General features: G+C 47.7%; 1 protein-coding gene across 1 annotated transcript in view; it reads right to left on the bottom strand.

Annotated features, from left to right (window-relative positions):
- The window catches only part of greb1 (growth regulating estrogen receptor binding 1), a 53,433-nt gene that overhangs the window by 6,697 nt on the left and 24,236 nt on the right, over nucleotides 1–22,500 (bottom strand). Inside the window, 22 exon segments of the mRNA XM_048227939.1 lie at nucleotides 157–318; nucleotides 575–711; nucleotides 1,062–1,217; nucleotides 1,706–1,808; nucleotides 2,168–2,408; nucleotides 2,410–2,542; nucleotides 2,617–2,709; nucleotides 3,522–3,745; nucleotides 5,869–5,984; nucleotides 6,585–6,924; nucleotides 7,348–7,484; nucleotides 7,707–7,893; nucleotides 8,187–8,367; nucleotides 8,700–8,897; nucleotides 10,482–10,592; nucleotides 10,853–10,981; nucleotides 11,938–12,288; nucleotides 13,001–13,186; nucleotides 14,495–14,614; nucleotides 15,375–15,494; nucleotides 16,411–16,536; nucleotides 18,913–19,047. Coding sequence (XP_048083896.1) covers nucleotides 157–318; nucleotides 575–711; nucleotides 1,062–1,217; nucleotides 1,706–1,808; nucleotides 2,168–2,408; nucleotides 2,410–2,542; nucleotides 2,617–2,709; nucleotides 3,522–3,745; nucleotides 5,869–5,984; nucleotides 6,585–6,924; nucleotides 7,348–7,484; nucleotides 7,707–7,893; nucleotides 8,187–8,367; nucleotides 8,700–8,897; nucleotides 10,482–10,592; nucleotides 10,853–10,981; nucleotides 11,938–12,288; nucleotides 13,001–13,186; nucleotides 14,495–14,614; nucleotides 15,375–15,494; nucleotides 16,411–16,536; nucleotides 18,913–19,047 — 3,686 coding nt within the window.

Below are 22,500 nucleotides of genomic sequence, written 5' to 3'. Positions count from 1 at the left end.
ATGTAAAAATCAATAGAGTAAGCCCTACAGAACGCTCAACTTCATCTCTGGTAAGAGGTGCCTCTGGCTTTGCCAGTGCCCTCTGCCTCCCCCTGGCGGTGACTGCTGGCATAGCCCTCTGCCTCCCCCTGGTGGTGACAGCTGGTAGAATCTTACCCAGTCAGAGGCGAGCGGCAGTCTGAGACTCTCCAGCTGTCCTCCGGGCTGGCTGAAGGCGAAGTGGTGCTCTTTGGACTTAGGGATGATGAAATAGAGCTGGATCTCCTCCCCCAGCAGCAGGTGCGAGAAGGTGAAGGTGTGCAGAGTGGACTCGTACAGCTGCACAGGCACACACACACACACACACACACACACACACACACACGCACACACACACACGCACACACACACAGATTAATATGAATGCACATATAGACACACATACATAAACATGAACAGTTTTTATCTTATATTTTCTAGTCTAACAATCTGTAATCTATACATTGCAAACATACATCTAAAGTCTGATTTAATCTGGATTCTAAAATGACTATAGAATAGACAACAGATGGTGGCCGAAAGCCAGTTGAGTCACCTGGTAGCGCGGGTTGAAGCCCATGTACTGGTGGCACTGCTCACAGTGGTGGTAGGTGTTGTAGGCAGCGTACTTGGACAGCTTAATGCGTGAGGTGCGCCTGCGGAGGTATACATCCTCCTGTCGCCGTGGGTTACCTACACAGGACAGTTAAGGGCAGGTTGGGGGGGAGAAAAGAGGGGATTCAATAAGAATTGATTAGAATATTCCGGAGACTGTGGTGGCTATTTGTGGGCTTCGTCTTAATCAACTTCGTCACACTTTACTTGGATAGTCACCTTTAGACTGCCTACAGATGCTCAGATTAGCAACTGTCTGTTGACACTGTTCACTAAAATGTGAGTGTGTGTGTGTGTGTGTTCTGTGTGTGTGTGTGTGAGTGTGTGTGAGTGTGTGTGTGTGTGTGTGTGTGTGTGTGTGTGTGTGTGTGTGTGTGTGTGTGTGTGTGTGTGTGTGTGTGTGTGTGAGGTGCCTGCTCTGCTCCTACCCTCCTCTGCAGGAGTGTGCTCTGGGGAGTAGATGAGGCTGATGCCCTCGTATTTGGGGTCGTGGATGGTGTAGTCGAAGGACATGCTCCGCAGGATGTCCGTACTGGGCCACGTAACCCCCGCCTGGTGGTACTGGACCAGGGGCAGCTTATCACCTGAGAACGCAGGTAAGCACAGGTGCAAATTAAGCATTTAGTTTACTGTATGAGTCAAAACGCAAATGATGCATTTAGTTACACCGTTCATGGGACAGATGCTAACAATGTATCTAGCTACAACTACAAAGTGCAGACAAGACAATGCATTAACTGGATCTATGTCGGGGTTCACTGACCAACCACCTTGTTGATCAGGGTATAAATATTTATGTAAGGGATACTGTATTATTTGCCAGTCAGTAGGGTGAATAAGATCCCAACGCCACAAAATGGAAACTAAAATGATTTAAAAAGGCACACATATTGCGAGAAGTTTCTTTTCTTGTTTTGGCAAGTACTCGTATGAGTGATTAAAAGTATATACCGGCATACTTTTAAGCAATGTTGTATATGTAAAGATAGGTTTGCATTGTCATACATAATCAATCAATCAATTTTGCAATACAAAGTATACACAAAGATTTTTATGTGGGCTTGGTACTGACTGCAGTTGATGTCCTCCTCGTCGTAGATGTCCACCTGCATGAGTCTGATAAGCATGCGGGACAGGATGCCCAGGAACTGCAGGTAAGCTCCCGTCTTTCCTACCTGAGCACACACATAACACACACACACGAGATTGATAGGGTACACAAATATTACATATTCAACAAAAATGCACATTTGCATGTTGCTTACTATAAGCACAGCTTTTTAGAGTAATGTCGTTGTTTGCTAGGTATTCACTGAAGCTCTACACATGAAAATGATGTCAGTATGAAGGGATCAAATATGACAGGTTCTGAAAAGACGAGGTGAGAAATGCAGGTTCTAAGTCAAATGTAAAATTCCATGACTTTTCCCTGACGTTCCCTGATAAGAAAAAGTGTAACCATAACCATAACCAAAAGTCTTGTAGTGTTGTGTGTGTATTGTGTGTTGTGTGTGTGTGTGTGTGTGTGTCTCACCTGTGGCGGGCCGCTGAGCAGCAGCCTACGGGGGTGGAAGTTGTCGGTGCGTCCCTCGGCCCGGTTGCTGCTGTCCATGTGGTTGGGCCTGGGCACGGTCCACTGGCGGTAGTAGAGCGACTGCTCCGTGCAGGTCATGATCTTGCTGAGCAGCGGGCGGAAGGAGCTGGCCCACTCCACGGCGGCGTGCGGCAGCAGCGACGTGCTCTTGGGCAGCCCGGGCTGGCGCCCAGCGTCAGCACCTGACGCCCTGCTGCAGCAGCACCACCGGGCTGGCGGGTTCCGTTCACGCCCACGAGCACCGCTGGCGCAGCGTGGAGGCGCGCGTCGAGGACGAGCCCGACGACGTGGACTTGGACGGCCTCCGCTGGGCAGTGGAGGGCCCGTCGTGGCGGCAGGGGCGGCCCGATTGGGGTCACGCGGGTCAGGAAGAAGCTGGGGGGGAGGCTGGGGCTTCTCGGGGTCCAGGATGGAGCCGTCTGACTGGGAGTGCTGAGAGGCTGGGGGGGGGGAGGGGTCCAGGCCGGGGAGATCACTGTTTACTGTAGGGGGGAGATGGGGGGGGGGGGGGGAGGTTGTAATTAGCACTTTAAAGCTCCGAACACATTTACTGCCACCCGTGATAAAGTTGACTAAAAACAAGTATTAAAAATCATCTTTTGGTGATTTATCTTAATCTCACGATGGAAATGATGAAGATAAATCCAATCTCCATCGTACAGATGCATCCACAACATGGGTATGTATGGGGAGAGTGCTGAGAGGAACTCACTCTATGCCCTACCAATAGTGAGATAGAGAGAAAGACCCCAAAGATAGAGGGCCTTATCCCTTCACTGAGAAAGATGGGTACATTTGGAAAGAGAAAATGCAAGAAAACACCATGGCTCCAACCCATTTTTGTCATAGGGGACAAAGATGTGATATTTAGCTTCCCTGGGGGGGTGACAGTTGTGAACAGGGCTTGTTTTGCGAAAGACTCCCAAATAAATAGAGAGACGTCCCTCCACCATGTTAGTGAGAGCCCGAGAGAGGCGAGTCTCTCTTACTTGAGGTGCTGGAGGACAGCAAGGAGCTCGCGCACACACACACACACACACACACACACACACACACACACACACACACACACACACACACACACACACACACACACACACCGCACACACACAGACACCGACACACACATATACACACACACACATGGCACACATGGCAGGCAGCATGTAAAGCTGTGGACACACCCCCTTAACATTCATATCTAAAAAAAAAGTTAACCAAAAACGTATTCATTGTAAAATCGTTGGCTTGCTTTTCTGACAATACGGTGATAGTGTCTTGGGAACTGACTCACCATCCACCACCACCTCCTCCTCCTCATTGTCGGTGCTGCAGAGCTTCTCGGGGTCGCTCTCGGACAGGTCACTGCCGGTGGTTGGCGCGCGGGGGTCGCGGGGGTCGTGGGGGTCGCGGGCCCCCGCCTTGACCAGGTAAGCAGCCAGGCCCAACTCCTGCTCCAGAGGAGTTCGCTGCAGGAACGCTGAGCTGATCACACGCAGGTCACAGTACTTCAGAGAGCTGAGAGAGGAGCAGAAAGAGGAGGGACAGAGAGAGAGAGAGAGAGAGAGAGAGAGAGAGAGAGAGAGAGAGAGAGGAGAGATGGACAGAGAGGGAGATGGGAGAGAGGGATATAGAGAGAGATGGGAGAAGGAGGGAGAGGGAGAGAGAGGAGAGAGAGAAGGAGAGGGAGAGAGAGGGATATAGAGAGAGATGGACAGAGGGAGATGGAGAGAGAGAGAGAGGGAGAGAGGAGAAAGAGGAGAGGGAGGGAGAGGGAGGGAGAGGGATATAGACAGAGAGGGAGACAGGAGAGAAATTGGATAAGAAGAGAGAAAGAGACAGAGAGAGAGAGGGAGAGAGGGTGTGAGAGGAAAATGGGAGAGAGAGATAAGATAAGAGAAATTGGATCAAAAAGAGACAGAGAGAGAGAGTGCGTGATGAAAAAGAGAGAGATGAGAGAAACACAGGCAGAAAGAGAGAGAGAGAGAGAGAGAGAGAGAGAGAGAGAGAGAGAGACAAGAGGAAGACAGAAAGAATAAGTTACACATAAACACAAAAAAACAGACTTCAGCACAAATCCTGCTCTGATTGAGCGTCTGTCCCTGAGAGAGCAGCTGTAGGGGAAGTGATTGTCAGCGCCAGGGAGATGATTCACTCAGTGTTTTTCCCAGAGGCCATGGAGAGGATCTCAGTAATTATCTCCTCACTGCCGGCTGGTCAAACTGACCTGGCTCTTATTACTGAGATTCACACACACACACACACACACACACACACAGAGAGAGAGAGAGAGAGAGAGAGAGAGAGAGAGAGAGAGAGAGAGAAACAGATACACACAGAGAGAGAGAGAGAGAGAGAGAGAGAGAGAGAGAGAGAGAGAGAGAGAGACACACACACACACACACACACACACACACACACACACACACACACACACACACACCTGGGGACAGAACAAAAACACATTAGTGTCCCCAGCCTCTGACGTAACACCACTGAACCCAGTGAACAGTCTGCCCACAGTCACCTCATGGATACAAGCAACATTAGCAAATTCACACACACCACATAATGAATGGATGGAAGCTACGATGGGAAATTTTGCTTGTACATTTGAATGAAAGTGAGCTAAACATGAACTGAAAGTGGGCTGGACCGACAAGGTCATTACTACACTATCTGATGCTCATAGCAAGGTGAGTAAGGATGATTTATTTATATAGCATAATGGACCATATGCACAGAAGGCTCTTAAAAGGCACCCTATGCAGTTTTGCCAATTTCTTTGCTGTTTTCTCGCTTTTTGCTCGCAGTTTTCTATGCAGAGCTCCCCCTACAGCTTCAGAGTATACATTTTACGACACTCCTCGCTTGGTCAGTCTGCCATTTCCGCCCTCCCTGTTCCTCCGACAACGGTTTACTCGCCTACTGCTTCTTTTCGCTGGCTCTGTCATGACGAATGTCAGAGAACCTCCATCGCTACCTTGTTCTAGCCAGTGCCTGACGTGCATGTGTGTGGTACAGTAAAGCGATTCCTTATGTCGCGAGACCGCGTGACTTTCTGACTGTGAGGCCGGCGGCTCGCCGGCCCAAAGTTGCAAGGCTGGTTTTTCCCCTCACAGACGCTAAGGGGAGGAGAGACGGACACCATTCAACCCGGAAAAAGTCATATAACCATTCCAATGACTCCGAAGCTGTTAAGTTAAGGTAAATTGAGCTAAAAAAAAAACTGCACGTGCTTTACAGTACGTGTGGTCAGATAAGCGGTGATTTAAACATGAGCGGACATTGCTCTCACTGCCATCTGATGTGTGATCCACGTCCAGACATCCCTCTTTCCTCACTCCTCTCTCTCCCTCTTCTATCACTCCGGCCTTCGACTACACTAGTGTGACTCATGTGTGTGACTAGCACTTCAGATCTCTGCACTCTCATCCTCTGGTCATAGCACTCACTGGTGTGCTATTAATTGCTAATTAAGGGCCCCTCTGCCTGGTAGCTTGAATGTTATTCCTCATTTCTGGAAGTCACTTTGGATAAAAAAAAAAAACAATAATTAAAAATAAATAACTATGTGTACTGGTGTGTAGGTGTGTCTATGGTTACCGTGTGTACTGGTGTGTAGGTGTGTCTATGGTTACCGTGGTAGGGACTCCCCCAGCGGTTCCATGCCGGTCAGGATGAGGATGCAGGGCAACGCCTCCAACTCCAGGTATGTCCGTGGAGTCCAGTCGGGGTCCTGGACCTTCATCCACACCTGGACACAACACACCATTATTTACACTTTGCAAGTTCTCCTTACCTATGCTAACCGGCTCCATTAGGTGTGTTGTACATGCATGATACACTATATGTGGATGTCGTCGCACTCCAAGCGGTGTGTGTTATGTTGTATGGTATGGTGTATGTGGGTGCTGTGTGGACGCTGCACATGATAGATGTGTGTGTGTGTAGGTGAACTGGATACGCACTGACGCACTGAAGTCCCTAATGGATTCTTTGAATTTGAATTGAATCATATCACATGGGTCGTACCATATGGGTCGTACAAACTCGTTTCAAATGAGCTCTGGTGCAGCATAAAAAAGTGTCTATTCCCAACCTGCAGCACCAGTAGGACACTTGTGTGTACTCACGATGAGACTTTAAGAAAGTTTTTTTTTCTTTAAGTCTTTATTTTTTGAAACACACACACACACACACACACACACACACGCACACACACACACACACACACACACACACACACACACACACACACACAGTGTTGCTCTATAACATGTGATGCTCTCAGAATCACACACACACATAAGACTGCAGCTCGACTGGCGTCGTCACATAGCCACGCATTGCTCACCTTGAGCTGATCCAGGAAGTGCTTCCCCAGCGAGAGGGCGGAGGTGGGGTTGCCCAGGACCACCTCGAACTGGTTCTGCAGGCCCAGTTTGTCTCGGACGTGAGTGAGCCGCTGCTGCGTGACCAGCGCCAGCGCAGGGGACGGCACGCGCAGGAGCACCATGTGCCCGTGGTTGCTGGGGCAACGCTGGGCGGAGCTGAGCAGGCACTGGACGATCTCCAGCGTCTCCACGGAGGTGTGCTTCTGCAGGTGCGACTGGCCCGACGCCACCATCAGGGCCACCGAATAATGCTGGAGCAGGATGTGGGTGCGGATCACTGCACTGTGCAGCTTGGGAAACCTGCCATGCAAACCAGGGCAGCGCAGGTCAAGCCAGGTCAAGCTTCGTTTATGTGGACACAGAGCTACGTTATATGTAAACTGAGAGTAACGGCAAAACCAAAACACTATTAGCAAGGTGCTGACTTCTGTGAATGTCACACACTTTATTTATTGGAGAATATTTTGACCTTCAGATCCACACACACAGTGAACTTACAAACAGGCATTAAGCCACAGGACACGAGACGGATGAGAAGCTCGGGCAGTTAAAATGCTCAACTGGCACAGTTTCCAACAGTTTGGGTTCTGATCTTACTACACAGATACTGTATGCATCAGATTCAACAGCCAGTCACCATCTGGGCAGGTGTGAATGTATGCCAGGTGAGAGCGTGCCTGGGCAGGTGTGAATGTGTGCCAGGTGTGAGTGGTGAGAGCGTACCTGTCCTCCACGGCGGCAGCCATGTTCTCGAAGGAGCTGTCGAAGCGCAGCAGAGGCAGTCCAGCTCCGGTGTGAGTGGAGTCGAGCAGCTCTGAGATGCCAAAGTACTTGGTCTTCTCATTATACAGATCAACGTCCTGTGTGTGTGTGTGTGTGTGTGGTGGGGAGCAAACAGAGGTGAATATACACACACATATAAGCACCAACACAAACACACACACAAAAGCCCCACACACACACACACACACACACACACACACACACACACACACTAGTAACCTAGTAAACAACTTCATGAATCATTATTCAGGGATCATTATTTTGATCTAAAAGTTCAACAGCAGTCCTTCAGTTCTTACGTTATTGAATGTGGACGGCCAGTGAATCTCGTTGTAAGGGCTAACGCGTGTGTACTGAGTCTGCAGGGCGAAGGGAAACGAGGTGACGTGGAGCGTCAGGATGTTAGGAGCGTCACGGATCTGACGGCAGTTCAGCAAACTGTCCACCAGGCCCTCACGAGAACCGCCTCCACCACTGTAGTGGGCACTAGGAGAAAACAACGTCAAAGTTAGAACTGGAAAGATTTAAACTGACCATTTTTAGTATTCAATCATTTAAGCACTGTCAGTTTAAAGTATTTAAATTTAAACTGATAGTATGCTTTAAAATATCTATGTACCTATACTGTAAAATAGATGTATTTTAAAAAATACTTACATATCAATATATCATATGCATCAAGGCATGAATAATAAAGTTAACACCCCTTTACATCCTCGGTAGTGGTTTAGTCTTCATTAGTGGTTTAGTCCTTGTTAGTGGTGTAGCTCTGGGCCTACCTGCTGAGATCCCAGTGGGCATGGTCATGCACCAGGATGTAGAGGGTGTAAGGGTTCATCTTCGACTTCTGGATGAGGCTGTCGATCTTCTCCACGGCGTCCTGGTCCAGTTTGACCACGTACTGTTCCACCTGCTTCAGGGACAAGCACTCCTGGTCCAGACCCAACTCGTGGAGAACACCTGGGGACGAACAGAGCGGTTAGCAGGGGCTACAACACCAGGTGGAATTCAATTCAAATCATTCTTATGCAACGCAAGGCAACATAATTTCAATTAAATTCAATTCAATTCAATTCAATTCAATTCAGTTCAGTTCAGTTCAGTTCAGTTCATGTTGAATGTTGACCGCAGCGCACTGTAAATCATAGGTCTTTTGCACTGAGCACGGTGGCAAGCACAACACAAATCTTTGTGTCATTACCTCAACCAAGAGCAACCTAGTGGCGAGCGCAGCACATGCTGTGTACAATGTGAACCCCCTTAAGGATTTTCACTCAAAGAAAAGAACTCACCTGAGTTCCACAGGTGGAGGATGATCTGCTGGAACGTGACCTCAGACGGCGGAACGCAGATGAGGAACTCCACCTTGTCGAAGGAGCCGAGGTCCAGGTTCTGCGTGCTGGAGTCGGCGATGGCGCACACATGGGACAGCAGCTTCCGCGCCACTGCCAGCTGGATGGCGCGGATCTCGTGCCACTCCGCGTGATACTCTACGCAGCAGGGAGACAGGCTGTTAGGCGGGCATCACACTGACCAGTGGCAAGCGGCAGGTTTCTTATTGTTTTATGGTTCGGCAGCAGAACGGTGGCAGCGCTAGTGTTGAACAAGCTGAGTGTAGAATGAGCTTGGTTCAACTTTCAATGCGTAACGCGAGCTTATTCAATTGTCAGTTTAGGCTTTACGCTTACCGCTGACGCTTCGTTATTTCCAGTGTGATCCCTGCCTTAGACCACACTTATGGATGCAGGATGCACACGGTAAGAAAACTGTTTACTTCAGGGGTATTCAATTAATCTTCAGCGAGGTCCAGTTACAGAAAATTTCCTCAAGCAAAGGTCCGGAGCATCATAATGTTTAACGTGCGTGTTTGTAACGTGCGTGTTTACATATGTATGTATGTATGTATGTATGTATGTATGTGTATATATATATTAGGATGGATGGATGAAGCCTAGTTGTAGGCCTAGGACTAATGTTTAATGTGAAATAAAATAAGTAGCCTAAAAGGCAACATTCGAAATGAGGAGAAATAAGGCAACATAAGAGTTGGCTAATTGGGGAGAAAAACTGAGTAGCCTTGGCTATTTTAAGATCTTAACGTGAACTTAAAATAAAATTTGAGCTGAGACAAGGATGGATATTCAACAACTGGTTCCTTGAACCCATTAATCAGCAAGTTAAATTATTTTTTTTAGTTTTTTTATGTTGACCCGAAATCCTGGAAACCCAGGAACATCACGTTGTTGGGCAGTGAATGCATGTAGGCTTAACTAGATTGTGGTGGATCAATCAAATTCCCTTCTTAAATCGTAAAATATTCTGTGGTCTCAGTTCACTCTTGAATGGGCCTAGTCTACCCTATGCTTGCTCAAAATATATGCTTTGTCTAGTAGAGGTGCTTCAAATTGGCGCTTTTAAAAATCGCCTGTCTCAGAATATGTAGAAGAGGTCCAGGGCAATTCCGTGCAAAACGGTCACATCCATATTTAGTTGGTGTTACGGACGTGACAGTTTGCGTGGTATTGCCCCCGTATCGTTATATAAAGCTCTGTTCTCGCTGTCTAGCTTTCTCCTCTTTGAGCAATCAATTATTTGAAAATAACTTACTTATCGTTAACTTAGATATCCATCTGATTGTTTCTCGTCCCGTCTCCTCTCCTCGCTTGTTTCTATCAGTATCTTCCCCATAATAGGCTAGGTTACTGACTCGACTTTATCAGAATTCAGTCACAGATTTCACTGGCTGAGTAGCAGGCGAAATGATAGTTCCTGAAGCTCCTGAAGTAGGCTAAATGCTGTTATCCTAACCAACGAAACATTTAGCGCAGCTTTGAAATCTTACGTGAAAATCTAAATTAGGCTATTATGGTCCGGGTCCGGATAGGATCACGTCAGGGTCCGGACTCGGACCGCGGTCCGCCATTTGGTGACCCCTGGTTTACTTACACAACGTCTGCTGAATGAATGAATAAATGTAACTAAATGTAACTAAATCAAATGTAACTTAACTGGGTTGAGTCACCTTGTTGCTTTGACTGAGCTCAGCTATGCAGGAGTGCTGTTCGTAGTCTCACCTGAGCATGTGGGTTTGGGGCTGTCCCCAACGGACTCCTGGCTGCTGGACAGAGAGAAGTGACCACTGCTCTCTGCGCTGGCTTTCTCCAGCAAACTTTCCATGTCCCCATCTACAGCAAACATTTTTAAACCGTTACATGTATGCATTCTGCAACCATTCATCATTTGATTTGACATATTCTGTATTTATATTCTGGTTAAGAAAAAGAGTACTTTAAGCAATCCCTCAAGAGTATGTTTAACAGCTTCATAAAGAAGTAAACATTTTGTACTAATACAAATAAGTAGGATGAAAACCCCCTTCCAGAATCCCACACAGTGTTCTAGAAGCCCAGACCCTGTGATAGAACCCCAGGCTTCGGGTCCTTACCAGGTCCCAGCGAGTTGAAGTACGCTCTGAGCTCTGTGGTCATTCCGGAGTAGACCTCATAGCTGATTGCTTTCAGGTTGTCACCAGGGGAGAGCATGCTCTCTGCCAGAGCCCTGGTCTGGTGCTTACCTGGGGAGGGGTGAATCCAAACAGGTGCACACATAATTAGGATTAGGAGGCAGACAGACTGGGCACGTCAGCTGGAGTCTAGATGTACAGGTGAATCTCACAAAATTAGAATATTTGAGGGAGCTGGGTCAGACTATCCTGACCACTCCTCCCTGAAAACAGTTTTACAAGTCTGATGAAGAGCGTGAGTTTTGGAACGCAACTGGTGAAAACTTCCAATAAAACAAGCAAAAAGGGGAGCCAGTGTGTGGATAGTCCTTGATATGTTCTACGTCAATACTTTTTTTTATCCAGCACCTGGTTTTGGATGAGCGCACGTAATGTTTTTTGGAACACTGTGATCATTAAATAAAATGAAAATGGTTTGTAATTGAAATCTGGGCCAGATAGTTATTGACCCTGTGTTGAGTTCAGCGATTATCCTCCCTGGGTGAGATAGTTATTGACCGTGTGTTGAGTTCAGCGATTGCCCTCCCTGAGTGAGATAGTTATTGACCCTGTGTTAAGTTCAGCGATTGCCCTCCATGAGTGAGATAGTTATTGACTGTGTGACCCTGTGTTGAGTGATTGCCCTCCATGAGTGAGATAGTTATTGACCTTGACCCTGTTGACCCTGTGTTGAATTGAGCGATTGCCCTCCCTGGGCTAGATAGTTATTGCCCCTGTGTTGAGTTGAGCGATTGCCCTCCCTGGGCTAGATAGTTATTGCCCCTGTGTTGAGTTGAGCGATTGCCCTCCCTGGGCTAGATAGTTATTGACCCTGTGTTGAGTTGAGTGATTGCCCTCCCTGGGCTAGATAGTTATTGCCCCTGTGTTGAGTTGAGCGATTGCCCTCCCTGGGCTAGATAGTTATTGCTGGGTGAGATAGTTATTGCCCCTGTGTTGAGTCCCTCCCTGGGCTAGATAGTTATTACCCCTGTGTTGAGTTGAGCGATTGCCCTCCCAGTCTCGCCCACCTGTGACCACCACGCAGGACTCGATGTCCTGGCTCTTGCCCATGCAGATGATGACCACATAGTTGGTCTGGGCCAGCTTGCCGTCCACCAGCCTCTGGAAGGTGTCCCTGAGTCCATCGGTGAGCGAGGCGGCGGTGTCCAACACGAGCACGCCGTCTCCGCAGGAACTGGCCGCCAGGCGGGCCAGCCAGGGCAGCTGTGATGGCGTGAGGGGCTGCGCCAGGCCTGGGAGCTGCGGGGGTATCTGGGGGCGCGTCTGCTGGTACTGCCGGATCTCCGTCAGGTGTGACTCGCGCCACGAGCGCATGAAGATCTGCTCCAGATCCTCCACCAGGGGCATCTGGTGAGAGCCTGGAGGGGGGAGAGGGGGGCAGATAGGAGTGACCTCAGGGGCAATAGACTATTCAGAAAAAAACCTTATTTCTTTAAAGGTCCACTCTATTGTCAATGTCTCTTCAGTGTCTTCCAGCAGTGCTCTGGATGTTCACTGGCTGCATAATTCCACAGTAGTTCTCATACACACACACACACACACACACACACACACACACACACACACACACACACACACACACACACACACACACACACACTCAATGTCTCTTCAGTATCTTCCAGCAGTGCTCTGGATGTTCACTGGCTGCATAATTCCACAGTAGTTCTCATACACACACACACACACACACACACACACACACACACACACACACACACACACACACACACACACACACACACACACTCAATGTCTCTTCAGTATCTTCCAGCAGTGCTCTGGATGCTCTCTGGCTGCATAACTCCACAATTATTCTCAAGGAAGGTGAAAACAGGAGCGTCTGCAGCATCCTGATCACACTGTCCCCTGTCCTCTGAGACTACTACATACATATGTGGTAGTTAGGCAGTACTGTAGGCTAAACATACTTTCAGGCACATACATCTGTCACCATGAGTAGGAACCAACACGGGAGCAACACACACGCACACACACACACACACACACACACACACACACACACACACACACACACACAGTCACACACACACAGGAGAGGTCCCTCACCTAGCTGCACCAGGTAGTAGACGGTGAGGAGGATCTGCATCTCAGTGGAGAGCGGTTGGATGGGGGCGGCCCCGTACTGCTCGTAGACCCGCGGCAGGGCCTGGGAGTTCCTGTAGCAGGCCTGCAGCAGAGCGCTGACCTGCACCTCCGCAGTGTTCCCACACAGCACCGGCAGGTTCCCATGACCTGGACACACACACACACACACACACACACACACACACACACAAAAAACCCTGGAGATGAGAGAGCAGCTGGTCCTGGGGATCAGGTGGTGGGAAAGGGTGGTGGACTGCGCTCGTGTCACACAGAGACACAGAGGGGGCGGGGGCAAACGCGGGGGCAGAGGGCCACGGAGGGGATATCCCACGGAGGCATTCACAGCAACCACGGCTAACGCACTCAAAATTAAAGCCCTCCGTGGAACATGAGACCCTGCTGTTACTGTAGCCAGACACAGTGGGGTGAACTCCGGGAGTTAGGACAGAGATTCACAGTTGGTCCTCACGTTGGATTTATGGACCCTTTCAACAATAAAAACAAAAACAATGCTTGAACGTTCTATTTGGGCCCCAATCTACTTCCTCTGCATTAAGATAACATATGGAATGTTAAAACGGAAGTCTTGTGGGGCAAACTATGATGCTGATAATGGAACTCTCTTGAAAGGGTCCATACCAGTGTTTCCCATACATTTGACTTATTTGTGGCAGCCCACCACAATATCAACATTGACCACCACACAATGATTTTGCATGTTGCACTTTAAATTGGATGGAATTCGTTCATTGTAGAGCTATGTGCACCTTTGCACAGCCTCCACTTGTCTCTCAACAAACCTACATGCATGTTTAAAGAAAACATTAACAATCCTGCAATAAAAGTCCACTGGCTAAATCGTGCTTAAACTCCAATTCCTTGGGAAACACTGTATACATACTATAAGTCATGAAGGGACTGCTGTCTCTGTGAGGTAATGCTTCTGCCCAAGTGCTCTCATCTGATATGATACAAGAGTGCTACTCAAGGAACAGGTGGTGAGAGCATAACTATCAACAAAGTGCACATGAAACTCACATTATTGCCCCCTATAACATTCGTCGATGATAGAGACAAATCGTTGTGTTTTTTTTTTTTTTTTTTTTCTTCTGTGCAGACATTGTTATTGGTTCCATGTACAGTGAATGGTAAACTAAATGCTTGTAAGTTCTTTGGGGGGTGACCAGAAAGAGAGAGAGAGAGAGAGAGAGAGAGAGAGAAGAGAGAGAGAGAAGGAGCCTCCAGCTCGGAGGCAGACGGAGTCTCTAAGTATCATCATCATCATCATCAACATATAGTATATAAGTATAAGTATATATACTCTTTTGATCCCGTGAGGGAAATTTGGTCTCTGCATTTATCCCAATCCATGAATTAGTGAAACACACACAGCACACAGTGTACACACAGTGAGGTGAAGCACACACTAATCATCAGCATCATGCTCCTCCCCACCTTTGAAGATGACGGGCTGCAGTTTGCATGTCTGCACCAGGTTCTCAGGCACTGTGACGGACTCCCCTGAGGCCAGAGTCGGCGGGGACCCCTGGGACACACTCACCGGGACTCCATTGTCTGTGTGAAACAAACATACACACACACACACAACACGGTGAGATGCTCTCATCAGATGGTGTAAACAACAGGAGAGACAAGAACACAATGTCCAAAACATAAACTCAACAAAATAACCACAGCTGCCACACACACACACACACACACACACACACACACACACACTATTTTCCTGACAGGGTGGTTTAGATTTCAAGTGATGGGTTTCAAAATCCTCCCCAAACACCAGCCTGGGGCGGCCTGCTAGGAAGCAGAACAAGTTGCGAAAGGAAACCACAGGAACTGTTCCGCACTGTGTGTTCCTGTTCTTGATTGTTTGTGATGTCAACGTGTTCAGCCAGCTAATTTCCTACTTGAGATGGACGGGGCTGAAAAACATGCTATTCTGAGTCCGAGTACAGGAGTAACAGCTAAAAACAGCCCCGGAGGCATTTCTGGCTTTTTTCATTAGTCTCTCTCTTTCTCTCTCTCTCTCTCTCTCTCTCTCTCTCTGATCTTTAGACTCCATTTTCATTTCCTGACTCATTCAGTGAATCTATCATTCACCTCATTGTGGTACCTCAGCTCTCATTTTTGTGTCTTTAGTTTGTTTACAACATGTTTGTAGTCTTCATGTTTGTGTCATTAGTTTATTTACAACATGTTTGTAGGTTTCATGTTTGTGTCATTAGTTTAAAAAAACATGTTTTGTAGGTTTCATGTTTGGGGGATTATTTTGTAAAACCATGTCTCTGTTCTCTCTATTTTGGGAGTTGTGTACCTGATCTGGGACCAGTGGTTGCCGTGGACACAGCCTTGGCGGCTGCGTCGTTTGCTGATGAAGACTCTGGTGACCACCCCTTGTGTCTCTTCTTTGGGGGACCCGCATTTGTGATTGTACCTTTCGGGAGAGGGAACAGTTTAAGGATGATGTCAACACAAAGACTTCTACTGTAAATTCCATACGATTTGTGTCTAATATAAGTTGAATTTAAATACGGGGGAATTGAAGAAGGTGATTTGCATTGTGATCCCTGGCGTTGCACATTAACCAGGATGTGGGTGATTGCCCCACTGGCCTCTTCATATGCAAGTGCTCTGAGACAAAAGTGCTGTGGAGCTGCATGTGTTAAGGCCCTCATGAAAAGCAAAGTGTCAGGAAGGAAGCCTGGGTCTTTACAAGCAGACATAGAGAGAGAGATAGAGAGAGAGAGAGAGACAGACCGAGGGAGAGACAGACGGGGAGAGAGAGAGAGAAAGAGGGAGAGAGAGAAAGGGAGAGAGAGCGAGAGAGAGAGAGAGATAGTCAGCCTCCCATCACACACACACGCTTCACACCTCACTGAAACACCCCCCCCCCCCACCCTTTAGGGTTTTAACTGCTTTAGGAAGAGCCTGCTGAATCGTCTGGCTTTCTTCTGCCTGCTCCTTTGTCCAGCCCGGCGGTCATCAGACAACACTCGGGGCACTAAAAAGATCCCCCTCTCCCTTTCTGCTGCCCCTCAGCCAGCCTGCCACCCCCATAAAGCAGGGCTATAAAACGGCTCAAGCACTCGCCCCCTCTCTCTCGCTTCCCTCTCTCTCTCTCTCCCTCTCTCTCTCCTTCCCTCCCTCTTTCTCTCTCTCTCTCTCTCCCTCTCTTTCAGGATGAATGTCTGTTTACCCACATTTAGTACCAATGTTTGTATGTGTGTGTGTGTGTGTGTGTGTGTGTGAGAAAAAGGACAGTGCCCTCCAGAAGCTGTCGGCTGACCAGACCATCCTCTAAATTACCAAAACACTATTCAGCGTGGACGGCAGAGGTAGAGTGGTGTTACCTATTACAGAGGGTCGTCCATGCGATGCCACGCCGGGCTGCTGCAAAGCCTGCTGGGAGGGTGGGCAGTGATTCCCATTGGTCAAGGCATGGGGGTTTTCTGGCAGATGCAGCGGACCGACCGGATCTGGAAAACACAAAGTAAACAAACACGGACATTTTGTATATTACTTATTACTTCAAAGAGGGGAAAATGACACCATGGCACCATGATTTTCTAGGCCAGACAAGATCATCTAAAAAGCATGATAGACAGACATCAAAAGTATCATAGACAGTATGTTGTGTCTACTCTGTCTTTGGAGATCTCTGCACACTGACACACTCATCTAGCTTCCCAAATGACTAAAGATATCCTGCTGCGCCCAAGGATGGATGAGATGTTCCCCTCCTGCTGATAACCTCCCGATAGCAGCAGAATGGAGCATCTGAGGCACGAGGCACAGAGTAAACAAATCAGACAGGGAGAATGAATGGAGGTGACTCAGGCCCAGTGTGGGGTGATGTGGGGCATAAATGTGTGTGGTGTAGGGCATAAATGTGTGTGTGTGTGTGTGTGTGTGTGTGTGTAGGTGTATGTGTGTGTGGGTAAATGAGTGGAGGTGACAGGGCCAGAGTGGGGTGATGTGGGGCATAAATGTGTGTGTGTGTGTGTGTGTGTGGGGCATAAATGTGTGTGTGTATGTATGTATGTGTGTGTGTGTGTAGGTGTATGTGTGTGTGGGTGAATGAGTGGAGGTGACTCATGCCCAGAGTGCAGAGGGCAGAAAAGAGAGCTAAAGCTAGCCTCCTGTTTCTCTCTATTGAGGCTTGTGGTAGTTGTCAGTTTATCTCGCAGATTCAAACACCTCTGAGTGAGAGTGGCGCTATCAGGGCCCTGCAAGTCGATCATTATGTGTGTGTGTGTGTGTGTGTGTGTGTGTGTGTGTCATTATGTGTGTGTGTGTAAGTGTCTCTGTGTGTATGTGAACCTGTGTGTGTGTGTGTGTGTGTGTGTGTAGGTGTCTCTGTGTGTATGTGAGCCTGTAGGCCCTTTCACACTGACAAAATCGCCGCGATTTTATGTACCAGAATCGCGGAACGACTGTCCCTTTCACATAGACCGATGCGGGAACAGTGGGGACAAAGTGTCTACAAATTTACTACCAAGACCCCTAGACATTTTGCCGAGTTTTTTCGTTCCGCCACCAGTGTGAATGGGTCAATAGGAAAGGGGAATCTGGGCGTGCATTTCAATGCTATGTCCAGCCCACCACAGGAGATTGCAAATAAATTTAACTGATCAAAAGCAGCAACGCAGAGAGACAGCACATTATGTCAATCTATAAATTCACAAAGTCTCCAGTCATTCAATGCCTGCTAGAGTTGACTGTAGCTTGGAATGCAATCAGTTGCCATAATAGGCCATCTTAAAATCCAGCGATAAAACAAAGCATGAACTCATGAGCGTCTTTCTGCCCTATTTGTATATCCTCTGATTGTAGGCTAATGCTTATCTAGGCATCTAGGGGAAAGCTTATTCCACCAAGATGAATCTAGGGGCAAAAAAAAAGATTAAATTAAAGTTATTCCGTTTACCCAACAATAACCATAACATGGGGCTGAGAAAAAGCTCTTCGTGTGATACATGTGAAAAAGGCTATACAAGTAGTTCAGCAAATTTGGGTGGGACAGAAATACCTTTACAGAGCAGCAGTTCTGGCCATATCGGCTCTGGCTCACATTACAGCTTTAAATGCATTATCGCTTCACTACCCAACACGCAAACAAGAACGAAAAGAAAAAAGAAACCAATGTGCTTATGTCGCGATTTCCGATAGGCCCAGAGAAAAGACAGCTATGGTAACCTAACAATTAGGATTTGCTTTGGCTATACTGCTGTTTGGTTGTCCCAAACTGTTTGTTGAGATGTCCATTCTCTTTGCCCTAGGCTATGATTTGTGCGCGAAGCATGTTTCAATTAAAACAGTACACAAGCTATTTGTATTGTTGTAATATTGAACGATTTCATGAATAAATTGCACGACGGTACATTTAATACGGCCAAGGCAAGGGGCAACTCTTCTCTTCAATTTCCCTTCCAAATTACGTTTTATTGTCTGAAGACATCTATCGCAAGAATGTAACATTCTAACAGCAACAGCAAAGCAAATGCAAGCTAACCAAAGTGCAGTCGGTTCTCCCGCCATGGTTTTTGAAATCACACACCTGCTGTAGGCCTATCTAAAAGCCAGCTTACATATGGCCCTCACGACTATCACTCTACCACCCCTGTTGCACGTCACAATTTAATTTACTATAGCTGATGCCTCCTGGCTCCCCAAAATGCCGTGATCATGTGAACAGATCAGCATGCCGGGCAAATTTTCACCTCGCTTTCAGACACAAAAAGACGGCAAAAAGACGTCCCCTCTTCCCGCAAATTTAGCTTGATCTCTGTGTGAAAAGGCCTTGTGTGTGTGTGTGTGTGTGTGTGTGTGTGTGTGTGTGTGTGTGTGTCTACCTGTACAGTTGGCCGTGCTGAGGGCAGAGTGACCGGAGGCTGTGTGTGTCTCTGTGGGGTGGGGGCCGTTTAAGTGGTCCTCTCCGCCGTTGGCTCCTGTGAAGCCAACCGGACCTGTCTGTCTCACTCGGTTATCTGTGAGAGGGGCGACACACACCACGCATACACACACACACACACACACAGCCCGACAGTCATTAAGCAGGAATGACAGACTGCCAGCCATTAAACAGAAAATACACTACAAAAACACTAGCGCTGTTGGAGAAGCTGTTTTTTTCCAGCTCTGTCCTAAGAGTCAAAATAACAACTTGCTGTGGTCAGAGCAACCTGGCTAAATAGGTTTTCAGGGACACCAAGATCTTTTATAAGCTGGACAACCTAACACAGCATCACTACACACACACACACACACCAGGGTTTCCGTTGTCCGGTAATTACTGGACATTGGCCAGAAAAAAAATGAAATGTCCGACAAAATTAAATCTCTCCGGTCAAATTGTCCGATTGAAATTGGCTAATAATCCCGTCCCCCTAACGCAATCTGAATTTGAGAATAAGCCTTAAAATGTAAGACTATATTAAAGCATTATGTCCTCTGGCTATGTTTTTAAATGTACCGTTTGAAAGCTATTAAACAACACGCATAGCCTATGCTGCATTTCAAATAGGAAGCGCACGCTTAAAACGTCCATGTTAAACAACGAACAAATGAGTGAGGCGGTTCAAACATGGCCAGGCCCAGGCAGACTAGCCTTAAAAGTTTTTTCAGAGTAAAATGTGCTGGGAAGTGCTGGGAAGGAATATGTGAAAAATCATAAAGATTGGGCACTTCTGGATACAAGTTGGGGTGGCCCCCCTAGTGGCAGTTATCCATAAAATCCAAAATGGCCCCCGCCAAAAAGAAAAAAGGTTATATCTCAGCTTCCTTTAGTCTTAAATTGTTGTATAATGTATTTTCTCTACTTTGTTTATAAGTATATATACTCTTTTGATCCCGTGAGGGAAATTTGGTCTCTGCATTTATCCCAATCCGTGAATTAGTGAAACACACACAGCACACACACAGTGAGGTGAATCACACACTAATCCGGCGCAGTGAGCTGCCTGCATCAACAGCTGGGCGCCGGGGAGCAGTGAGGGGTTATCTGCTCAAGGGCACTTCAGCCGTGCCTACTGGTCGGGTTCGAACCGGCAGCTCTCCGGTTACAGGTCCGAAGTGCTAACCAGTAGGTTTGATACAAGGAATCCAATTTTGATATGTTCTTCTTATTTTAAGTCCATTTCCATGTTAAATCTAGTATCATAGTCATATTTAGCTCATAAACTGTCAATATCTCTGAAAAAGTCACATTAAAATATTACTCAGGTCCCTAGACCCATATTTTGTCTCCAAGGTATGCTTTTTCTTTGTTGATTGGACGTCACTATCACTATAGTGTCAAAAAGAGTGAAAGCAAACAAACCGGTTCGCAAGCAGGTAAAAAATGTGGCCTGAGGGAGCCTCTGATGCTCTTCAAGACTGCTTTGACACAACAGACTGGGAAATGTTTAAGCAGGCAGCCACTTACAACAACCAGACAGACATAGAGGAGTATACAGACACTGTAACCTCTTACATCACAAAGTGCATTGATGATGTGACCCACACAAAAGACATCATCACTCGGGCTAACTGGAAGCCATGGCTGACAGGGGGATGTCCTCAGGCTGCTGAGGGCCAGAGACAAAGCCTACAGAGCTGGGGATGAAGCTGGCATGAGAACAGCGAGAGCCAACCTGTCCCGTGGCATCAAGGAAGCAAAAAAAGGAATACACTCACAAGATAACCACCCACTTCAAAGACAGCAGGAACGCACAAAGCCTATGGCAGGGCATTCAGGCCATCACAGACTACAAGCCCAGCCACAGAGCTGTGAGAGCAACATCCCTCTGCTCAACAATCTGAACCGCTTCTTTGCTCGGCTTTGAAGCACAAAACAGCACTTGCCCACAGAAGACCCCCCCCTCCACACGGGCCCCTCCCCTCCACACGAAGCAGCCCCTGTGCCTCTCTGCCGACAGCGTGAAGAGGACACTTGCTGCTATCAACACCAAAGGCAGCAGGCCCAGACAACATCCCAGGTCGCGGCTGAAGGACTGCGCTGAGGAGCTTAAGGGATGTCTTCACAGACATCTTTAACACTTCCCTGAAGCAAGCCATCGTCCCATCATGTTTCAAAGCTGCCACCATCATACCTGTGCGAAGAAAACTGCTCCATCCTGCTTCATTGACTACCGCCCGTGGCACTGACACCCATCATCATGAAGTGCTTTGGCGGCTTGTCATGTCACACATCAAATCCATTCTCCCCCACCCTGGACCCCTTCCAGTTTGCATACCGAGCCAAACGGTCCACAGAGGATGCAATCCTGCTCTTCACCCTGCTGACGCATGACTGCACTGCAACCTACAGCAACAACCACATAGTGAAATTTGCTGACGACACAACTCTGGTGGGTCTCATCACCAAGGGCGACGAGACTCAATACAGGTTGGAGGTCGACCTTCTGACCACGTGGTGCAGGGACAACAACCTCCTGCTGAACGTCAAGGAGATTGTAGATAGATAGATAGATAGATACTTTATTGACAACAATTCAAGTTGTTGTTGACTTCCGGAGAGGTCACACCCAACACCTGCCACTGACCATCGAAGGTGTTGTGGTGGAGAGAGTGAGCAGCACCAAATTCCTGGGGGTGCACATCAGTGAAGACCTCTCCTGGACCACCAACACTGCATCACTGGCGAAGAAAGCTCAGCGCCGCCTGTAATTCCTGTGGAAACTCAGGCGAGCAAGTGCTCCACCAGCCATCATGACCACATTCTACCGAGGCACCATTGAGAGCATCCTCTCCAGCTGTATCGCTGTGTGGGGCGGAAGCTGCACTGAATACAACAATACAATACAGGAAAGCCCTGCAGTGCATAGTGAACACAGCTGGAAGGATTATTGGTGCTTCACTCCCCTCCCTGAAGGACATTTACACCTCCCACCTCACCCATAGAAGCGACCACTATTGTGAGTGATGCAAGTCACCCGCTCACAATTTGTTTGATCAACTGCCCTCTGGGAAGAGGTACAGAAGCCTGCGCTCCCGCACCACCAGACTCACCAACAGCTTCATACACCAGGCTGTTAGGATGCTGAACTCTCTCCCCCCTCTCCCCCCTCCACCCTCAGCTACATAACATCCTGGACTTTGGACCCACAATGGCTGCCTTACACTACTCCACTTGCACTACTCCACTTGTACACTTGCACACTTTGCAACTTGTTGTTGTTGTCCTGTTGTCCTGAAAACACTTCTGCTGCTCTTACATAACTTTCACCACTATGCCATTTGCATACTTAGGTCAAACAGAACTACCTCAGCCATTTATTGGCCTGACTTTTGCACTATTATATTGACTGTCTACTGTCTGGCACATTTTCAACTCAAATTTTGCTGCTCTTATTTTCTTCATTGTATGTGCCTTCTTATTTTTACTTTTTATATTGTTTACTTGAATGTTATGTTTGTCTGTGGACTAATTTCGATCTCTT

This window comes from Alosa alosa, chromosome 19 (assembly GCF_017589495.1).
Source record: "Alosa alosa isolate M-15738 ecotype Scorff River chromosome 19, AALO_Geno_1.1, whole genome shotgun sequence".
NCBI classification, from domain to species: domain Eukaryota; kingdom Metazoa; phylum Chordata; class Actinopteri; order Clupeiformes; family Clupeidae; genus Alosa; species Alosa alosa.
This window is presented reverse-complemented; position numbering and strand designations above follow the sequence as displayed.